The sequence below is a fragment of the Vigna unguiculata genome, chromosome 7 (assembly GCF_037176805.1).
Source record: "Vigna unguiculata cultivar grain cowpea cultivar isolate G323 ecotype 2 chromosome 7, ASM3717680v1, whole genome shotgun sequence".
In the NCBI taxonomy this organism is placed as follows: Eukaryota; Viridiplantae; Streptophyta; class Magnoliopsida; order Fabales; family Fabaceae; genus Vigna; species Vigna unguiculata.
The window spans coordinates 45,342,723-45,359,337 of record NC_140798.1 but is presented as its reverse complement, the minus strand read 5'-3'; the positions used below and the strand labels follow the sequence as shown (position 1 = coordinate 45,359,337).

At 29.6% G+C, this 16,615-nt stretch overlaps 2 protein-coding genes and 1 pseudogene across 3 annotated transcripts; all 3 read right to left on the bottom strand.

Annotated features, from left to right (window-relative positions):
- Nucleotides 1-1,538: 1,538 nt before the first annotated feature.
- Nucleotides 1,539-4,237, bottom strand: LOC114191901 (protein DETOXIFICATION 14-like). Its single transcript, XM_028081349.2, has 7 exons — nt 3,898-4,237; nt 3,129-3,673; nt 2,939-3,025; nt 2,743-2,799; nt 2,420-2,658; nt 2,110-2,315; nt 1,539-1,824 (listed from the first exon to the last, which is right to left on the bottom strand). Exons 1-7 carry the CDS (start codon nt 4,132-4,134, stop codon nt 1,762-1,764), a joined length of 1,434 nt encoding a protein of 477 aa, XP_027937150.1. The 5' UTR covers nt 4,135-4,237; the 3' UTR covers nt 1,539-1,761.
- A 1,523-nt stretch (nt 4,238-5,760) lies between these two features.
- On the bottom strand, nt 5,761-8,115 carry LOC114191432 (protein DETOXIFICATION 14-like; annotated as a pseudogene). Its single transcript, XR_014996717.1, has 7 exons — nt 7,801-8,115; nt 7,134-7,678; nt 6,947-7,033; nt 6,752-6,808; nt 6,379-6,617; nt 6,066-6,271; nt 5,761-5,844 (listed from the first exon to the last, which is right to left on the bottom strand). The product of XR_014996717.1 is annotated as a protein DETOXIFICATION 14-like (transcript).
- Nucleotides 8,116-11,059: 2,944 nt separating this feature from the next.
- Nucleotides 11,060-14,577, bottom strand: LOC114191900 (protein DETOXIFICATION 12-like). Its single transcript, XM_028081347.1, has 7 exons — nt 14,217-14,577; nt 12,585-13,129; nt 12,360-12,446; nt 12,179-12,235; nt 11,862-12,100; nt 11,512-11,717; nt 11,060-11,353 (listed from the first exon to the last, which is right to left on the bottom strand). Exons 1-7 carry the CDS (start codon nt 14,457-14,459, stop codon nt 11,291-11,293), a joined length of 1,440 nt encoding a protein of 479 aa, XP_027937148.1. The 5' UTR covers nt 14,460-14,577; the 3' UTR covers nt 11,060-11,290.
- Between the last annotated feature and the right edge of the window lie 2,038 nt (nt 14,578-16,615).

Sequence of the window (16,615 nt, the reverse complement as noted above, 5' to 3'; positions counted from 1 at the left end):
CTTTTTATTTGTATTTATAGTTTCTTACTTAAACTTAATTATGGGTCAATTGTTTTTTAATATTGATTACTCATCTTATTTATGTTAATTATAAGATTAATCAATTCATTTTGACGTCGTTCGACATGATTTATCAGACAGTGTGACCCATAATTTATATAAAGAATTCGAATGAAATTTTGCGGACAGTCCAATTACGGGTACTGAGGGAACCGTTCAGCTCGAGCGGTTACTGATTGCATGAATAAAGATCTTCTTCAAAATAATCTGACACGAGTCGTAGGCAAATGTTGATCACATCTCTAACACTTTCTTCAAAATAATCTTACACAAACGGTAGGCGAGCGTTGATCACATATTTGGACACCTTCTTTAAAGTAATCTCATAAAATCGATTATAACTCCAATCGATAAATTTTCAACTACACTTGATTTCTTTAAACAAATATAATTTTATTATAAAAAACTTTAATTAATATTAGAAAGGTTTATACAGCAGCACGAAGTATATAACTAAAGAAACATAAAAAACTATTTCTAGCTATTAATATTTTGAAGCTAAACAAATTACAAAATGACTTCATTATCGATTTATATTAAAGCAGTTTATTGAAATGTTGTTTAATTATAATATAAGTCCTTGATTTAACATAAACTTAACGAAATAAATAGTTAATTTTGCCAACTACTTTAAAAAAAATTCAAGAGTTATTTCCAAAAAATAAATTAAACAAAAATTCATTAAAATAATTTTAAATAAAACTTTTTAAAAACGCTAAGAAGTGACAAATAAAAAAACATTCATTACATTTTTTTTTAAAGTAAAATTGTAAACAATGTTAATTTTGTTTTCTGCTAGAAGTCGAAGTGTTTAGTTGGAGGTAGGTGACGAAATCTTAAAATTTATCTATATTTTTTAATTATATTGCGGTGAAGGATAAACAAGGTACCACAATGTTTTGTTTAATTTTGAATAGTCACGTGACAAACCCAACCCAAATTGAAAATTTCAATTTGACTATTCTTTTTTGAGTTACAAAAACCGATGTTAATGGATCTTGGCTCGAAATTTGCTTATGAACTAGTGTAATAGTTATTAATGTATAACCTTAGTTTTACTATATTTATACGCATTTGGTTTCAAATAGCACAATACAAATTCAACTGGTATTCGCACCTAATATTTAATATGGTTTGTTTTTATACGAACCAATAATTAAAATATATCTAAATAATATGTAATATTAAAAGGTATTATGTTTTTTTTTTACACGATATAAAACTAAGGACACTGATATTTTAATAACTTTGTCGTACAATTTGAGATATCATTTTCTAAATAATTTTAAAATATAAAATAAAGGAAAAAATAAAAAATAAAAAACCATTTAAAACATGTCATCTCAAATTATAAAATTCAATTGTCAAAAAAATCATTTCTCATAAAACTAATATCAATGATTTTAAATTAATATAAAGTAACAAAAATAATTGGCGTACCATAAAAACGAATTCAATTAGTATTTACTTACACTCAGCATAGAAGGAAATAAAAGTGCTGTGAATCCAGCCAAGTACTTTTACTTTTTGGAAATTAGTTACAAAACCTCTTACAAAATTGGGTTAGAAAAAGGTAACAAAATATTGTTACACTCGTCATGTTGTGAAAATATTTTTCCCTACAAACTAAAAGTAACTCAAATTTGATCTTTTCTGCAACCAAAGCTATATGCTTTACCAAATGGATAAGAAACCTTTTGCTTAAACCAACGCATCTTCTACAGAAGAACTTCCCTGAAATATCCTTTCCCTTGCTTTAATTGCCTGCAATCACAGAGATTCCACAAATAAGTACAATTTAGGAAGTACTTAGTGGCACATGTGTGCTCTAAAAGCCAAACTTACAAATGCATGTGAAATCTGAATCTTAATAAGATTGCACGGGTTAAGATAATACTTTTTCTTTGAATATAAGAGATCATTTCTCTGTTTTAAACATCATATTCAGAAAGTTTGGTTTTCTATTTGAGAATACATAACATTGTGAACATGGTGTTTTTGGACCGTGTCAAGTGCAGAGTGACAAGATTTGGGGAAATGGAGGCAAACCTGTTCTTCCCAGTTTGTAAATATTGTTATGAGAGATAGCATAACTGTTTGACAGGTTGCACCAGTCAGTATTCCAATCCACAACCCTTTTCCTGCTAGTGGAAAACAGAAACCCAATATAGCAGCAGGTGGAATTCCAAAAACATAATAGGCTCCAAGGTTTACATATGCTCCTAAGTGCTGCCATCCACATCCTCTAGCAATACCTGCAATGGACAAGTATTACAGAATTATATTTTATGGCACAACTCAGATTCCATTGTACAACAAGAGTGTTTTGTATTGAAAAGTAGTTGAAACAAGAGCCAACCTGACAGGGTACCATGTAAGGAATCCATTATAACAGAAAGACTCAAGAGAGGAGCCATACTCATGACATAATCCGCCACGTCCTGATCATTGGTAAATACATAACCCAAAATATGCCTGCAAGCAAAAATGATTGAGCTCACCAGAATAGCCTCGGAAGTTGCAAGAGTCATGGCAGCATAAACACATACTCGTGCTGACTGTGGACTTCCAGCTCCTAAAGCATTTGAAATTCTAGTGCTGAATAACAACCCAATAGAGAAATCAATCAGAAAGAGAGAAAAAAAATTCTTACTATATACACAGATTAACGTTAATCAAAACCTTGCAGCTGAGCCAATTGATTCTGGGATCGTGTAGATTGTTGTGGTGATGTTTAAGCTGGTCAGAAAATAGTTAACAACAAATCAGCATCACTTCAATGAATCAATTCAATATCTGGCTGCGAGTAACAATTTCAACGCAGATTTTGAGACACACAAAACCATCCATGTCAAGAGGATTAAGACTAGTTGCATACCATATGGATAAGACTGAAGTTTCTAGTTCTGGATTCGGTAGAAGACCAGAAAGCAAGATTAGTAGCTCAAATGACCACCATTCAAGGCTGCAATGATCAAATATGTATGAAACAAACCAAGGGTGAAAGTTTAAGGGCTAATAAAAACACACACAACATAAAAGATCAAATACAAGAGGAAGAACCTTACCAAATCATTCCAGCAGAAGGAATGGCATAGCGAATGAATTCTCCAATCCCATTGAATAGTTCCATTGAAATTGGGACTCGAGTCTTTTCACATTGAGCAGAGAATTTCATATATAATCCAAGTAAAATCACATTCAGCCAGTATGAAGTGCTGATAGCAAATGCTGCTCCAAAGTTACCGAGTCCAGATTTAAAAATCATTAACCAACTGAAAGGCACATGGAAGAGAAGAGTAATGGAGGAACTTATGACAAGGGGACTGATCAGGCTTTGCATCAAAAAGAATCGCACCAAGGTCTGAAGTGCTGCGTAACCAAAGAGAGCAGGGATCATGCACATAGCAAATTTTCCAGCTTCTTGTGAAATCAAAGGGTCTTGGCCAAGTACATTGAGCAGCTTCCCCAAGTACACCCACAAAAGACTCAGAGGAACACAGGATAAAGCAAGCGAGACAATTGCAGTGTAAATTTGAACACCAAATTTTCTGTATTGCTGCGCTCCATATGCTTGCCCACATTGAGTTTCCAGTGCACATGACATTCCAAACTGTTTGACAAAAATCAAAATGCACTTAATTCTCATATCTCACACACAATTCACAACAACTACCACATGCATCCATTTCAATATCCCATGAGAGTTAAAGAAACAACAGCATTCAGAACATAAAAAAAAAAAATAGATAACTTTTTTTAAAAAATAAATTCCCCTCCTTTGATAGAAGACTATCTCATATTATAATGGTGTGATAATAGAAACATAAGACTTACGATAACACTGAAGCCAGATACAGCACAGATAGAGATGGCAATGGCTGTGCTGGAGAGAGCAAGCTTACCCAAATGACCAACCATCATCAATGATATTATTTGCAGAAAATACTGTGACAGAGTCACGGTAACCATAGGACCGGCCAAATAACCGACCCTTTTCACCTCTTCAACAAACACATTCCATCTTATTTCACCTGAACCACCATTTTCCTTCTCTAAGAGACCCTTTTCCATATCCTTCCGTGGGTTACACGAAAGTTGTCACCTTGTTGAGACTTTTTATGTGAAAACCTGACTGGTGCAATCGAGGGTTGATTTCTGGTAAAATAAGCTATTGATTTAGGGTACAAAACAGAAGTTTGTTATGTGTAAACAGGTTTATAAACCTTCAAACGTGGTTTATTGGAGCTTATTTTATTTTATTTATGTGCCTCAGTCTCTCTATTATTTTATGTGGCTCGTGCTGTCATTTTTTATCTTGCTCGTGCTGCAATATTATTAGGAAAATTTTGTTGTGACAAATTTTTTTTAACAAACTTAACAAAGTTTCTAAAAATAGAATTAAAGTACATTAAATTTTTATTTTTTAACTAAAATAAAGCAAGAAAATAATATTTTTTTACCTAAATAAAAAAGTTTGTCAAAACTTTTGTTAAAAAAATTGTGTCAACCTATAATAGCTCATATTATTTTTTAATTTTGTATTTTTAATTTTGTAGAACTTAGCAAATACATTTCTTATGTGACTCAAATCTTATTTATAATTTAGAGTATTAAATTTATATAGGAGAAGCATGTTTTAATATAAATATCTTATAAAACCTAAACCTTAGGTTTATGTTATAGTTATAACTACTATGTTGAAAATGTACATTGTCAACAAATTACGGGAGTAAAAGAGATTTGATTAAATTGTTTTAATTCTTTATCTAATTATTTAATATATTTTAAGCTTCATCAAATACAATTCAATTTAAAATGAATATTACTTTTATTTTTCAAATAAAATATTAAATGAAGGATAAGATACGTGATAAAAATAGTCGATGAGAAGTATATGTATGTGTGTTTTTGTATAATTAATATAAATGTATTCACCTTAATAATTTCATACGTAATCCTGTGTTTAAATAGTAAATAAAATATTTTTAATTAAATGTATTTCTACAAATATTGTTAAAATTAATTTATACACTTAATAATTTTACTTATATATCTTTATTCAAATAGTTAATAAAATATTACTTTCAGTCTAATATATTTTCTATACATAAGTATGTGTAAGATAATTTTAGAAATGTATAACAAATAAAAACGTAAATACGAATATATATATATATATATATATATATATATATATGATGGACGTGGATGTTTCTTTTATAAAAATTATTCATATGTTTTTTTTTTTTTTAAGTTATGGACGTGATCTACATGTTTCATTTTATACTAATCTGAAGTCATAAAAAATAAAAAATAAAAAATAAAAAAGATGTACAGTTAAAGTTGTATGTATTTTTTTATCAGGTGACCACAATGATTACATTAATAGTTGTGTAGTGTAACTCTGTGGGTTTCGGAATGAATGTTTACTTTAAATAAACAATTTTTAATTTCTTTTATAAGTATTATATCATTCATACTAGCAACATTGTTTGCAGAAATAAATAATATTAATCACCCATGGAAACATATCAACATCAGTTGAACCTAGCTTATGTGGTTATTACTAAATATATTTGACTTTTTTTATCTACTACATAGATTTTTTTAACTTTTAATGTGACTTGTTTTTTCTCCCCTCTAATTCGGAAATCACAGAAAATTGATCTTTTCTACATTCTAAAGTTATATATACACTTAGGAGTCTTCTCCACTTGCTTAAGCTAATCCATCTTCTACAGAAAAACTTCTCTGAAAAATGTTTTCCCTTGCTTCAATTGCCTGCAATCACAACATCCCAGAAATAAATACAACTTAATTAATACATGGTAGCAGTAAATGTTCAAAACTGATAAGATTCTTTGACCATTAAGAGATAATTTGTCCAGTTTAAACTTTTTCAAAATGTTTAGTTTGATATTTGTGAAGATATTACATGGTGAATGTGGTGATTTTGGACTATGCCAAGTGCAGAGCCACAAGGTTTGGAATTAAAAGCAAACCTGCTTTTTCCAGTTTGTACACAGTGTTATGAGAAGTAGCATAGCTGTTTGACAAAATGCACCAGTCAGTATTCCAATCCAAAGCCCTTTTCCTCTAAATTGGAACCAGAAACCCAACATAGCAGAAATTGGAATTCCAAGAGCATAATAGGCTCCAAGGTTTACATATGCTCCTAAGTGCTGCCACCCACATCCTCTGGCAATACCTGTAATGCACAACAAGTGTTACAGTGTTATATTTTATGTCATAACTCAGATTCCACTGTACAAGAACAGTGACGTGCATTGAAAAGTAGTTTAAAGAAGAACAAACCTGAAAGGGTACCGTGTAAGCAATCAAGTAAAACAGAGAGACTTAAGAGAGGAACCATTTCTGAAACATAATCCACCACGTCCTGCTCATTACTGAATGCATAACCCAAAATCTGTCTGCAAGAAAAAATGACCGAGCCCATCACAATGGCCTGGGAAGCTGCCAGTATCATGGAAGCATAAGCAGATACTTTTGCTGATTGTGGACTTCCAGCACCTAATTCATTCGAAACTCTAGCGCTGAATAACAACACAAAAGAGAAACCAATCAAAAAGACAGAAAAAAAAATAAAAATCCTTACTGTACTATTAGTATTGTTCATGAATGTGGATATGCACAGATTAATGAGGTTATGACTTATGTGAATCAAAACCTTGCTGCTGAGCCAATTGATTCTGGGATGGTGTAGATTGTTGCGCTGATGTTTAAACTGGTCAGAAAAACAGTTAATAGTAAAACAACAAATTAGCATCATCTGAATAGTTGAGTCAGGAGTAAAAATTTCAACACAGATTTTAAGACACATAAAGTCATCTTTATCTGAAGGACTAAGATTAATTACACATACCATACGGATAAGACTGATGTTTCTAGCTTTGGATTTGGAAGAAGACCAGAAAGCAAGATTAGTATTTCAAGTGACCACCATTCAAGGCTGCAGTGATCAAATATATAAGGAACAAAGCAAGTTGAAAACTAGAGGGAAATAAAAACACCACATAAAAGATCAAACATTATAAAAGGAAGAAACTCACCAAATCATTCCAGCTGAAGGAATGGCATAGCAAATGAATTCTCCAATCCCATGGAATAATTCCATTGAGATTGGGACTCGAGTCTTTTCACATTGAGAAGAGAATTTCATATATAATCCAAGTAAAGTCACATTCAGCCAGTATGAAGTGCCAATAGAAAATGCTGCTCCCAAGTTACCAAGTCCCGATTTAAACACCATATACCAACTGAATGCCACATGGAAGCAAAGAGTGATGAATGAACTCATCACAAGAGGACTCATCAAACTTTGCATCAAAAAGAATCGAACCACAGACTGAAGTGCTGCATAAGCAAAGAGAGCAGGGATCATGCACAAAGCAAATTTTCCAGCTTCTAGTGAAACCAGATGATCTTGGCCAAGTAAAACGAGGAGGTTTCCCATGTTCATCCACAAAAAAGTCAGAGGAAGACAAACTAAAGCAAGAGACACAATTGCAGTGTAAATCTGAACACCAAATTTTCTGTATTGTCGTGCTCCATATGCTTGCCCACAACGAGTTTCAAGTGCACACGACATTCCAAACTATTTCACATGCACAAAAGAGCAAACACTTAAATGTCTGAAAACTTAATAGCATAACGACAACCTTAAAAACCAGCAGCTATTTTTTTTCAAATGATGCTTCAATAGAAAAGAAGACTTACAATGACACTGAGGCCAGAGACATTACAGAGAGAGATGGCAATGGCTGTGCTCGAGAGTTCAAGCTTACCCAAGCGACCAACCATCATCATTGATATTATTTGTAGAAAATACTGTGACAGAGTAACAGCAACCATAGGAGCTGCTAAATAAGCAACCCTTTTCACCTCTTCACCAAACACACTCCATCTTATTACGCCTGAACCACCTTCTTCCACCTCTCTCTTCTTCTCCAAGAGACCCTTTTTCATGTTCTCTCGAAGGGTCATAGAAAAATTGCGCCTTGTCAAGGCTGATACAAATAGCAGTACAGTCATGGCGTTTTATACATACTTGCTCCGAGACTCAACGCAACAAATATTTATATATACGGTAACAAGGAACCAGATTTTTTGTCCCAGTAATTGTATTTGGAATCCTCTATAATAAAAATTAGATGAAATTTTAGTAACTACTTACCTTGAATAATTTAATCGATTTAATTTATAAAGAATTAAAGAAATTTGTGTTCTTTAAGATCTTAATTGGGATACTTTCTATTTTTTTAGAGCATAATCATTGTCTTTTTATTGCTTTTATTATATTAATAATATTGGTAGGAAATATTTATTGAATTTGCTAATTACTAGTCTTTATATTACATTAATAATAGTATTGGGAAATATTTTAGTTCCCAGGTCAAACAAACTTACGTCTCAGATTTTATCCATTCTTTATTTTTTTATTTAATAGTTTTACCTTTAAAATTTCATCAAATCCAGTTAATTTTTGTGTGTGATACAACTTCTGAATCAGTATTACTTTTCATATTTAAAATATCAGATTTACGAAGCTTAATATTTATATGCATTTACCTTCGTTTTAAATAGTTACAAATATTATTTCTAATCAAATATATTTTCTATGATCCTTTTGAAAAACGTACAAAAAATAAACGAGATAATATGAATGATATAAATGAATGGATAATGATATTTTGATTTATTTTGTTAATTGGGTAGGTAGGGTATAAGTAATAGTTCTTCCTTATCATCTTCAATTCAATATTTGTTTCGTATTTGTCAGTATATTTGTTCGGATATATGTTATGTGGGTATGTGTGTATTTCTCAATATTTCTCAATATTTATGCATACATATGAATATTTAAAAATAAAATTTTAAAAATATTTTAACCATCAATTTAAATAAAATATAATATATCACTATCACACATTTTGAAATAAAAATAAAATCAAAGTCTATAAGTCCAAATAAAATTACAACATATTAGATAATCTTGTAAGTAGTGCTTAGATCACCAAACCTATTTTATGCGAGTGATTCTTGAAAAATAAACAAATCAAAATTACTTGATATTATTGTTTATTTTTTTAATAAAATATTAAATAAATTGCTAACTCTATCAATGTTCATGTCTTGATACATTATATAAAGTTTCATATTGTTCATTTTTAATCTTCAAATTAATCTTATTAATATATATATATATATATATATATATATATATGAATATTTTGACAAATTAGAATTTAATGGATATAAATATTATAATATCTATACTTTTTCTGTTAATAAACAGATATGAAAATTACTTATTTCTATTATACGTGGACATCCATTTGTGATATTTATTTTCTACTCATTTCAAATTTTATCTATAAATACTCATGGATACATATTTTTTTAATAGTCGTATATATAAACCAATTATCCAATTATTGATATATAAATAAAAATATACGTGAGAATTTTTTTAAATAAATAAATGTATTACTTTCTTTACAATTGCACCCATCTATTCGTAAAACGTAGCCATATGACACAAACTATATTCTTTCAAGAATGATTTTTTTTTTTTTAAAGTATGTTTATTTATAAAAGGTATATTTAGAATAATATGAATAATAAAAAATGTATTGTATCATCGAATGATGTCTTTTTTAAATTGAAAATTGTAAAATATAACTCTTTACATTAGTTATAATATTCGTTTAAAAAGTTGTGATAGAAATATTATTTAAAATATGTTTAAATATAATTAAATATTATTATTAAATTAAGGGATACAATTTCACTTCACCTTTCATTCCTTTTCTTCCCCCATAGATTATTTTGTTTAATGGAGTAGAAGAGATGGAAAGAAAAATAATTTTAAAACATGTAAAATAGGTTGAATATGACAAAAAAATTGATAACCTAAATTAATTTGGATATTTTTTTTAAGACTTTTTAGTTTGAGTCAAATGTGTTTTGCCTCTGTCGTTTCATAAATTTCAGTCAATTTGATTTTGTAAATAATAATTATACCTTTTAAAATATAAAAAATATATTATTTATTATAATATTTATATTATAATTTATGTGTCAAATATGGAAAACTTAAAATTAATTTTCAAAATATATATTATACTTTTAATGTTTTAATTTATGGTTTTTTTAATTTTAAAAAAATAGTGTCGCCATACTTTTTTTATTTTTTATACAAATATGTAGTTGTTAAAACTGATGATAAAAATTATAACATAAAGATAGTTAAATTGTAATATTATAAACTTATAAAATAATAAAAAAATATAAATAAGATGATGATTAGATAATAACACATCATTTAATTAATAGTCACATCATCAAATTGTTAAAAAAAAAATTCAATTTCACATCATTAAATTAAGAAAAATATTCAATTACAAAATATGATTTTATTTGAGTAATCAATTACCACAAAAATATAGAAAATAAATTAAAAGTATTCGAACTTATGATATTTTGAACTTAGTTATGCTAAAAATAAATAAAAACCAACATTTATCATCTATTTGAGTATACGTTTTTTTTTTCACATCTTCATCCCTGTCTATACCAACTCATTTACCATTCTAAACATTAATTGAAAGTTTTTTTTTTTACAAAAAAAAAAATCACAAGTAAAATATGATGTTAAGATATTAATTTTTTTTCACATCTTCATCCCTCATTTACCATTCTAAACATTAATTGAAAAGTTTTTTTTTTTTTAATCACAACAAGTAAAATATGATGTTAAAAGATATTTCTTTTTTTATCTAATACCAAATATTATAATTACATGAATATCACATATTTTTAAGTATCAAACACCAATAATAAAATAATCATAGAAAAATCTAAAAAATATCAAATATGTAACTTAAAATTTGATTATGAAATTAAAGATCAAATTAATTTTTTATATTATCTAAGAAATTGAAAGATGTTGTAGTAATTTCAAACAAAAATAGTATAAAGAAAGAAAATACTGAAATAAGGATGATTTGCCATCTTAAATTTAAGATGTTAAACAACACAGCAGAAACAAAAATTGGTAAAGATGATCATTATCCTGTTAATTAACAAAAAATGCCGAGTATTCTTAATCAGATGCACCAAGTTTTCACAAAACCAAGAACTCATTACTTCCAACACATGAGAATAGTCTCCATCTTTAGAAAATTGGCCTTTGATTAAGAGCTTCTCATACCAATATATTTTCTGCTGACAATTGATGATCGAATAACCTCTTTCTTGCCTTGATGGCCTGCATGGTAAAATCAAACAATTGAAACACAATGTGCAAAAGGGACATTAAGTTTTATTAACCAAATCAAAGTTGCTCCCAGAAGTGTTTGGAATCATTTCATTGATCTAAAATTTTGTTATAGCATACTTGTGAGAGAAAGGATAGAGCTTTTATACCTGGTTTTCCCAATTTATGTTGGTGGTTATGAGAGAAAGAAGAACAGTTTGAACAAAAGCACCACATTGTATACCAATCCAAAGTCCTTTTCCTCCCACTCGCACCACAAATGCCAATATGGCAGCCACTGGAATCCCACAAAGGTAGAAAGCCCCAAGATTTACATAAACTCCTAAATCTTGCCATCCACAACCTCTAGCAATTCCTGAACCAAACCATTATTAAAATTGATTTCTCGAGAAAGAAAGATCGATATTTTCAATTCTAGTGTTTATACAAGGATCAAATTAAAATATTTATTAAATGTTAAAGATGCCAGAAACTTATTAATCCTATGATATAAGGTTACCTGTTTGAACACCTTGTATACTGTCTAGTATGACAGATATACATACGAGAGGAGCCATGACAGTGACATAATCAATAACTTCCTTCTCATTGCTGAACACATAACCAAAAACATGGCGGCAGGCAAAGAGTGTTCCGCTTACTACACTTGTCTCAATGACTGCAAGAGACATTGCAGCTAACACAGCAACACGGGCAGCATATGGTTTTCCAGCTCCTAATTCATTTGCAACCCTTGTGCTATAATCATCCAGGGGACAGGATGGTTAGTTTAGATCTATACTGTGTGTACAATGAATATTATGTCTATGGTGTTACCTTGCTGCAGCACCAATTCCAAAGGGTATTGTATAAAGGGTTGAAATAGTGTTCAGACTGTAGAAAAATGACAAATAAATTAGTTTAGTCATACACATTAACTTATAAAATCTCATAAAGAGAAAATTGGAAGCAGAATAGATCATTGGTTGCAGTTTTAAAGGGAGTGTAACATACTTACCAAACTGATAGAACTGAAGTTTCAAGTGCTGGATTTGGTAAGAGCCCTGACAGCAATACAAGCAACTCATATGACCACCATTCAAGGCTACCATCATCAACATGAATACAAAAAAATGCATGTTATATACAAATTTTGGAAAAACAGCACAATATATTACACAAACTTTGTATGATCTGATAAAGTGAATATGTAAAATATTAACTGAACAGGAAGATTAATCACCAAACCATTACTGCCGAAGGGATGGCAAAACGAAAGAACTCCCACATTCCTTTAAACAGATCCAAAGAAAGGGGTGCACGAGTTTTTGCACAGGCAGAGGAGTATCTCATGTATAATCCAAGAAGAATCACATTTGACCACGTTGAAATGCTAACTGCCAATGCTCCACCAACATTATTCAGTCTTGTTTTGAACACGAGGGCCCAACAAAGAGGTATATGAATAGCAAGTGTGAAAAAAGAACATGCAAGCATGGGAAGAAGCATGCTTTGGATTTGGTAATATTTAACTAATGGCTGTAGAATTGCCATTGCATAAAGTGCTGGTAGAAGCCAAAGTATGAATTTCCCTGATTCATGTGAAATTAGAGGGTCCTGGCCCATGAAAACTAGTATGTTTTCTATGTAGAACCAAAGGACTGACAGTGGAATGCAAACCAATATGAGAGAGAAAATGGCAGTGTATGTTTGCATTCCAATTCTTTGATATTGCTGAGCTCCATAAGCCTGTCCGCAAGTTGTCTCTAGTCCACTAGCCAGTCCCATCTGTTAGCATAAGTAGATTTTCAAACAAATGCATAATTACTTTCTTGAAATAGTTGATGAGATAACTGATTACTAAACACAAACATAGTGTTACAGTCAAAATATTAAGAGGAACAGTTCTTATGTGATAAATCAGTTTTATTATATTGAATTACGTTCAAACAATTATCATGCATTGAACTATTTTGTTACAAGTTACAAGATGTTTTCATAAACAATTCTTTTGAGAAGCATACCCTGAGTCATCTCCTAAATGTTTGCGCAAGTGCTTATCTCATTTGTCAAAATGCATACAGGTATTGATAAGTCTGACAACTTTTACACATGCAACAGAATAATCTATCATCACCCTCCTCAATAATAATACTCATCATATAAATAAGATAACAATGCCAAGGAAAACCAGAGAAAAACCACATCTCCTCTGATGCTACAGTCTCAAATGTGGCGGCACTTCTGGTCGCCTAGTGCAAAAACAACGTTGGGGGAACATAGCAAGTGTGTGTGAGAGAGACAAAAAACAGTGACAAAAGAATATGATAATTTTTTATTATTTTTATTTATTAAAAATAATGAGAATCCAAGGTTTTACCTAAATAAGAAAACTTTGTTAAAAAAAGTTTGTCAAACAATAATAGCTCTATATTAAAAAAACCAAGTATATTAATACATTTTTTAATAATAAAGCAACAGATATGACACGACACGATGAAATCATAAAATTAAAAGAAGCAATAAATGGGGAAGTGTGAAGTAGGTGATTATTTCAACTGTGTGTGGTATCTTTCTGGCAGCACAACCATATCATATGTCTTTCTAAAAAGGCACAGTGCCCTTTCTGAAAGCTAAACCTCGAGTGTCACATTGAATCATTAAAATTACTGTTAGTTTCACACGTTAGTTTCCATCATCAAAATCAAAAACAACGTGGCAACAACCAGGTTTTTGTTCATAAAAGAAAAATTGATTATCTGGGTCCTGTACAATCAATAATGTTTATGAGAGAACCAACAAAATATGACATAAATTAAATGATATCTAGATCTAATAATGATGAAACAGAAAGAAAGTGATAGTAGGAGCTTACAAGAAGACTGAAACCAGTGACCCCTGATAAGGAAATGGCTAAGGCGGCGCTAGAGAGATAGAGTTCACCCAAATGACCAACTACCATGGTTGACACAGTTAGCAACAAGTATTGGGAAGAAACCACAGCCACCATAGGCCCTGCTATAACACTTATCCTTCTCATTTCTTCACTGAAACCTCTCCATGTCACTCTTTTTTCTTCACTTTCTTCTTCGTGCTTGTGTAGCAGACTTTCCTCCATGTTTTTCAATCCTCAAAAGGGTTGCAGAGAGTCACAGAGAGAGATAGAGAGATATATAGAGAAGTGGGAAAAGAAAAAACCACAGGTTTTTCCTTTGTTTACTTTTCCACATTTCAATTTTATGAACACACTGGGCCTTCTGTATTTAATTCACTTTAATCATGTAAATTTGACTGTCACATCAGTCCCTACTTATTATTTAATTATATCGTATTTATTTGTTTTACTTAAGATATTATCAAATTCTTTTTCCTTGTCCTTCTCTCTCATCATTCTATCATTATAGCAACTTGTTTTAAAGAGGAAAAATATAGGTTGACAAATTTTTATTTCCTTTTACAATTGAAAAATTATCTATTTAAATAAAAGAGGTACTATTTTATTATTTTATTTTGATTAAAAAATAAAAAAAAATCTATTTTAATTTTATCTATTTATAAAAATTTTGTTAAATTTGTCTATAAAAATTAATCCAATTTTTTTTTAAATCCGTGCATAATGTATTTAAATAACTTCTACATATAAGTATCTTTTATTTGTTTGAATTTGTTACGGTTTTGTCTTAGAAAAAAGAAAAATAACTTCATTATTTTCTCTCACTATAACCTTACATTATTTTAAATAAAATCCTTTCCCCCAGCATTTCGAACCAGCATCATTTAATCGCTGTATATAAATTAAATTGAAATAGTGTAACATATAGATTTAGTTAAAATAAAATGAATATAAAAGAATAAAATTATTCAAAGATTTGTTAATATTATCTTGTCGTTTTGGTAATAAATAGTATTTATTCTTATTAACCTGATTTAGAAAATTATTAAGTTACATTTTTCTTCTTTTCATGACTTTTAAAATGATAGAAAACGCGTGGAACATGTTTAATTTCTGCCTTTCATCATTTGATTGATTTTCAATTTTTGAAGATGAGTTTACAAAGACTTTGTTATACAATGAATCTAATATTAAGAAAATGTATTATTGGAACAAAACGATTACAATTACGTCTCTAATTATAATTATAAAAGGTGTATGTGTTGGATTTTGCTTCTTCCATGAGAAGAAGTGAAAACGAGGAGGACCACCCATTTTGCCTTCATGTCGTTTGTGTTAGACACTTCTCTTGTCATTTTGTCTTTTGGTTTAGTAATAAAAGAGAGAAAAAAAACGAAGATAAAAATAAGAAAATAACAATAAATAATTAAAAATTCCATTTAGATTTGACTGCTGTGGACCGGGTCCTCACTTTGCTCCACAACTTAATAACTTTCTTAATGCTAAAAAAAAAAACTACTAAATGAAAAAGAGAGATAGGAAAAAAAAAATACAATTCTTGGTGAAATGGTTATAAAATGAAGATGTTCATATTTATATACTCATGAATAGAAAAAATAATATTCAATTCATAATATATATATACCAATTCCTAAACGTATATTTATTTACCAGATTGGCAAACACAATAAATACCTATGTGATTTGATGATAAAATAAGATTTTGTTTAGGAATACTGTATTTTAATTCACTTCCTCAGATCATCACATTATATCATTAAACAATTAAAAAAATAATTAAAAAATATTAAAATAATAAATTTAAAAAATGATTAAAATATCATTATTTTTCGAATAATAAATATTCTTGTACTGTGCACACAACACAAATCACCATTACATTTTATTCGACTTCTTATGACACTATAAATTACACAATCCAGTTTATAAAAGTTGACGTCAGGTTGTGATAAGCTTGCCTAAATAATAAAGGATTAAATATGTTTTTAGTCCTTCAAGTTTTACTGAATTTTAGAATTAGTTCTTTCTCGAAATCTTATACCAATTCAGTCTTTTATCTTTAAAAATATGTGGATTTAGTTTTTCTTACCAAATTTTGTTAAGTTTATTTAATATTTTAAACGTATCTTATGATAATATTTGAGTTAACATTAAAGCGAAAATGTGTCAAACGGTGTAAACAGTTCAAATACTATCATGAAATGCGCTTGAACATCATATAAACTTAACCAAATTTGGTTAAAAAGACTAAATTCACGCAATTTTAAAGATAAAAGACTAAATTGGTCAAAAGTTTTGAAGAAAGACTAATTCCAAATTTCACAGAAACTTAAAGGACAAAAACATATTTAACCCAATAA

Bases quoted from the DNA above. Each gene is read 5' to 3' on its own strand.
- LOC114191901 (XM_028081349.2), bottom strand. From the start codon at position 4,134: ATGGAAAAGGGTCTCTTAGAGAAGGAAAATGGTGGTTCAGGTGAAATA. The intron at 3,026-3,128 runs GTAAGGTTCTTC...TGATCATTGCAG, and splicing joins CCTTCTGCTGGAATGATTTG to CCTTGAATGGTGGTCATTTG. The intron at 2,659-2,742 runs GTTTTGATTAAC...GTTGTTATTCAG, and splicing joins TCAATTGGCTCAGCTGCAAG to CACTAGAATTTCAAATGCTT.
- LOC114191900 (XM_028081347.1), bottom strand. From the start codon at position 14,459: ATGGAGGAAAGTCTGCTACACAAGCACGAAGAAGAAAGTGAAGAAAAA. The intron at 11,718-11,861 runs GTAACCTTATAT...GGTTTGGTTCAG, and splicing joins TATACAAGGTGTTCAAACAG to GAATTGCTAGAGGTTGTGGA. The intron at 11,354-11,511 runs GTATAAAAGCTC...TTTACCATGCAG, and splicing joins ACATAAATTGGGAAAACCAG to GCCATCAAGGCAAGAAAGAG.